This window comes from Morone saxatilis, unplaced genomic scaffold, assembly GCF_004916995.1.
Source record: "Morone saxatilis isolate NCDOM2014 unplaced genomic scaffold, NCSU_SB_2.0 Contig11, whole genome shotgun sequence".
Lineage (NCBI taxonomy): Eukaryota > Metazoa > Chordata > Actinopteri > Moronidae > Morone > Morone saxatilis.
In genome coordinates this window covers 2832756-2837762 of record NW_023339663.1, presented here as the reverse complement: position 1 = coordinate 2837762, position 5007 = coordinate 2832756, and the positions used below count along the sequence as shown (strand labels likewise).

The 5007-nt window shown below is 41.6% G+C and overlaps 1 protein-coding gene across 2 annotated transcripts in view; it reads right to left on the bottom strand.

Moving 5' to 3' along the window:
- The window catches only part of foxr1 (forkhead box R1), a 4854-nt gene extending 171 nt beyond the window's left edge, over nucleotides 1–4683 (bottom strand). The window contains exons 1-6 of one of the 2 annotated variants that reach the window (XR_004797567.1): nucleotides 4473–4683; nucleotides 4212–4304; nucleotides 3201–3436; nucleotides 2796–2864; nucleotides 1616–1743; nucleotides 525–735 (exon numbers count right to left, since the gene is read on the bottom strand). Coding sequence is in view for 1 of the 2 variants with exons in the window: in XM_035682491.1 (XP_035538384.1) it covers nucleotides 525–757; nucleotides 1616–1743; nucleotides 2796–2864; nucleotides 3201–3436; nucleotides 4212–4304; nucleotides 4473–4593 (880 nt within the window). In the remaining variant the exon portion in view is untranslated. Of the gene's footprint in view, nucleotides 1–524; nucleotides 758–1615; nucleotides 1744–2795; nucleotides 2865–3200; nucleotides 3437–4211; nucleotides 4305–4472 lie in introns of both variants that reach the window. The other variant, XM_035682491.1, reaches the window with a different exon arrangement.
- Nucleotides 4684–5007: the final 324 nt, after the last annotated feature.

Genomic DNA, 5007 nt, shown 5'->3' with positions numbered 1-5007 from the left:
CTCTCTCTCTCTCTCTCTGTCAAATACAGCAACTCACTTCATTCTCTTTGTTATGGATTCATACCCCTCAGTTTTGCTAACTTCACCGGGGAAAGTTCACCAAAGTTGAACTCCATGCAAAGCAAAGATGCAAATTTGCACATGACAGTGCCTGCAGCAAAAACAAGCATCAAAAACAAGCAGAAAAAGTACACAATTTATTTTAAAGTTACATACGCAATCTACATTGTTTTCATGTACTTCAGGTACGTGACATGACTCACAACCTTTTCCTAATACTAGTTTGTGCCTAAACTTAACAGACCTGCGACCTTTCCATAACATTATCCAAGTGAGCTTTATTTTGAAAGAGTAACCGAACGTTACATAATTATTATTGCTAACATGACCGTTGAGCCCTGTGCTACCGGAATGATGCTATAGACGTGGGCTACCTACAGCATCATATTTTGAAGCATGAGGCCACGTTGACAAAGCTGCAGTATTTGTTGGGAGTAAGAATGTGTTGATTTTATCACATGTACCTGGGTGGGACATGCTCCTCTGCAGCTGCTTAAAGGATTCTCCTGTCAATGTGCGAATCTCATCCTTTAGGCGGCGCTGGCCGTCCAGAGTCAGGTGCCAAAAGCACGACTTCCTCTTGCCATCTCTGCACAGCTGGTTGCAGGTTTTGCGGAAGCTGTTGTTGAAGCAAAGGTTGTGTCGGATAGTGTTTTTCCAGCCGTCCGGAGCTGTCTGAAAGAAGGGGAAGTGCTCTCTGGAGAAAGATAGGAAGGATTATGAGGAACGTGAGGGAGCTCAAACTTCCAAAACAGGCTGTGTTGTTGCTCCAGTGCAACTTTACCATTGGAAATTACACACAGGCCCTTTAAAGCTTGGGTATGCGATTCTAATCCAATACACGTCTGTTTCTCAAATTCAGCAAATATCTCCTCACAGTCCGCTGTCCGTTCTGTGTGCACACTGAAAAAAAATCTGGTGTGTATATTCAGCCCCTGTAAGTGCGAAACACGAGCCACACAAAATTATTCCGGCCATGATTAATGTGTCAGGTCACGATGACTTGCCTACAGACATTCAGTGACTTTCTAGCTTGCCAAGTTATGCTGCTGTTGTGACATTAGCTATAGTAGCAGGAGAGTTGTGATCACTCTCTGGAGCTGACGTGTAGGCCTTGGGTCTCAATCTCTTCACTGCACACCAGCAACAGTTTGCAAACCTACAACCTAGCTAGCATCAGTTACAATGCTTTGTGTCATTTTTTGCTTTATATTACGGTATTTGTACGTACAACGTTTGCAAAAGGTTTTCGTTACATACCTATAGTGCTCTTTGGTCACTGTAGTAAAAATCTTAATAACTAACTAACTAGTTATGTGTTCTGGAAGGGTTGTGATTGCATATCGTTCGTAATCATTTGATTACATTTAATGATTTTGCAGTCTTTCTTCAGAATACCTCACCATTGAGAGATCAGTCTGACATTTTGGAACAGATGATTCCAGCAACTTTAACAATGTTTGGTTGGGTGCCATCCAACTAGTCAACCGATGATTGTATAATTTTTTATCGTCACATAAACCTCTTGTGTTTTAGCAATCTACTAGATTCTGACCTGGTGAAGTGGTAAATCTGCTGGACTTTGAGGCTCCCAGTATGGCTGCTCTTGAGTGCCAAGGCGATGAGGATGCAATAATTCACTGGTGGACGAGGCCAGCATCCTGGCTTCAGGTTCTTACTGTCCTGGAAGCAGACAGAAACCAAATATAAACCCATTCATTCCACTTACGGTAGCTGTGTGTGACAGTTTTCATTTTAACAATTCCAGAGCACCCAGAAGAGACCCATCCAAACTCTATACTCTATAGCTAACTCAAAAAGTGAATCTGCTTCGTCAGGTCGATTTGGGTGTGGTTTGATCAGATTTGATTGCTGGCAACATCAACTGTCACCACAGTTTGATCCAAATATTGCTGATTGGTGCACAGAAAAACTGTAGATGACCTTACTTTTTCCCCAAAAGAGCCACGTCCACTTCAAACCAGGGAGAACAGGTAACAAAAACACACAAAACAGATCTCCTATATGAAATAACTAAAGCGACTCTTACTAACTTTAGCAATCCGTGTATTGTTTGTCTCCTGCACGAACGCACACAACATCTTTCTTACTGGCAAGACGACTCACCTATTTCACAGACCCGCAAACCATCCGCTATTAATTAGAATGTTAATTTATTACCCATCCCGCAGGTTAACCGCAGTGCCCATGTGTTCACTGTGATCTGGCCATCACTCCCAGTGGAGAAACACAACTCGCTGTACCAGCATAGCAGCTCGCTGTTTATTTTACAAACCACAAGAAAAAAAAGACATAACCAGAGCTACACATAATACAGTAAAGTCATCAGCACTCGCACATAAGTATATAATACTTTTGATTGCACAGCAGCAGAACAAGACACGTTACGAACACTGAGGAAAGCATTTATATACTTATTTTTGTGAGTGCTGACGACTTCACTTACTGTTGTACTAAAAGACTTAATTGGACATTTGAGCTGAGCATGCCATGTCTTTAGTTTGAGCTACACATAACACAGCCTCCGTTTTTCTGACTTGGCTTTGAAACCGTCGATGATGGAATGATACAGCCACATTTTTTGCAGATAACTTTGTGTTCATATAAAATCTCACTCACAGTGGAGGTGGATAACTGAGTAGATAGGTTCTTATGGCCTTCCCCCCATCCCCCCCTTTAGGAACCTGGTCCAGGCCCAAGCCCAGTGTTCTCACCCTGGTTTTCGTTGTCCGACCCTTGCGTCTGTTCTTGGCAGGTCGGCAGGAGACGTCTTTGTTCTTGATCTAATTGTCGAGGATGGTGACATTACATCAGTAACAGACTTGTGTATTCAAACCTCTTTTAGAGTTTGTGGTATTCTCCTTCACTCTTTAAAAAGCATGCCAGTTATTGTGTATCATGTGTATCCTCAAATGTATTTATTGTTATTTTTGTATGAAGAGCAAATGGAGCGTTCATTCAGATGCTTAACCACCTATTCCTAAACCTAACCAGGTAGTTTTGTTGCCTAAATCTAACTGTGACCAGTTCACAATGTTAACCACATGTTTAAAAAGCCTGGGACAAAATGGTGTCGGTATCTGACAACCTGGGATGAGAATGGGTTGTGTATACTGTACTTCAGTGGAGGTAGAAACAGAGCGCAGCAGTTCCTCCTGGAGAGGAGCATCATGGGGGGCAAACATGTGGAGCTCTGTGGTAAACTGATGCTGGGTCTCTGCAGGGTCCAGTAGAGGGGGGGTTTGGATTTCCTCTGCAGGTGCAGAGAGTGTCTGTAGATCTGCTGTGCCGTACTGGATCGGACAGGCGATGTTTGGATTCACTAACAGCCACAGGTTTGGCTTTACAAAGGTGTCTGATAGATAGGAAAATCATGGCATTTGGCAACAAAAGTCAGTTATTGTAATTTATTTGGCAAGACATTGACCTAGTGACAGCCAAAACAGTAAGAGGTCTTTGCAAAAATATTTTACAGACCTGAAAATTTAAAGTTTCTGGCACATAGCGAGAAATATCAAAATAAAAGACGGGGACAGAAGCAGAACACTTCAGAATATTAAATACATTTGTCAGTGGAATATCTTAACGTTTTGGGAAATACATGAACACTTATTTGCTTTCTTGCCAAGGAATTATGGGTATCACTGGCGTACCTGTCTGCTACATATGAAGCTACAACCAGGAGATGGTTAGAGTTGCATAAAAACAGCAAACAGGTAAACCACTGACCTGGCTCTGGGGGATGTGGGGAAGGCCAAAAGAATTATAATTCAGCCCTAGGAGCATCTCTAATTAACACATTATCCAATTCTGTTTTTGTACAGTTAAGAAAAAAATCATTAGTTCTTATTAGTCGTCTTCTGGCTGATTCAACATACGATCTTTCCAACTAAGGCTCGACATGAAAGCAAATAAGCACTGTAGTGAGAAACACTGAAATAATATGAACAGTAATATGCAGATAGAATGATATTCAGATCTGTATTGAAAAAGTTTGGAAATATTAAAAATTATGAATCATATCAAAGAGAAATAAAAAGTAAATAGCTGTCAAAATAAATCCTAAAGAACTGAAGCTGGTTGAGGCACAGACTTTCATGGAAGAACTAAATGTTTTTCTCTCAGCTCACCTGAGGTTTTATCGTACCAAATGAATTCATCTTTTCTTCTTGAGGCTCTTGCAGAAGGCCTCTGGACCACGTACTGATCATTCAGTTTGTCATCTGTCATCAGTGGTAGATTGACACACAGCATTATACAGTACACACATACAAGATATTCCGTGTTTTAACTGTTAACTGGTTTGCTGTTTGGAGTGGATGGGAGCGAATGACAATCATCCTTTAACCTACAGTGAAGCCAAACCCTACAGAGAGAAGAAAGTTAGTCACCATGGTAAAACTGGTCTGTGGTTGTTACCAGTTTCAGCTCCTTGTCCATGTCCCAGTCTGTCAGGCCCACAGAGCAGTGCAGGTCAAAGAGTCGAGCTTTGGTTTTAAGCTGTAAGGTCATGGTTGAATGTGTTTCATGGGTTTTCTCTGAGAGAGTTGTAGGTTTACTGACAGCCCTGCACACTGTTGATACCACAGCTGCAGCTGAACAGCCTGATTGGACTCAATTAAAGCTGAAAAGAGTTCAGCCTGTGCTGAATCTCTCTTTACAGGGAGATATCTGTGCCTACAGCTAAATCTGAATAAAACACATTTGTATTGTAGGCCTGAAACTAAATTGACTTTCATTCATTAAATAATTAACTACCTACAAAACTAATGGTATTCCCATCAGCCTCAGCTCCAATCGAGTCTGACCCTTGCAAGTACACTCTTACACTCTTTAATGCTAACTCTGCCTCTTTTACCCAGTTTCAACCCATTACACTTTCAGTTTATGAGAGTACAGTCCTGCATGAACTCCTTCTCTTGCACC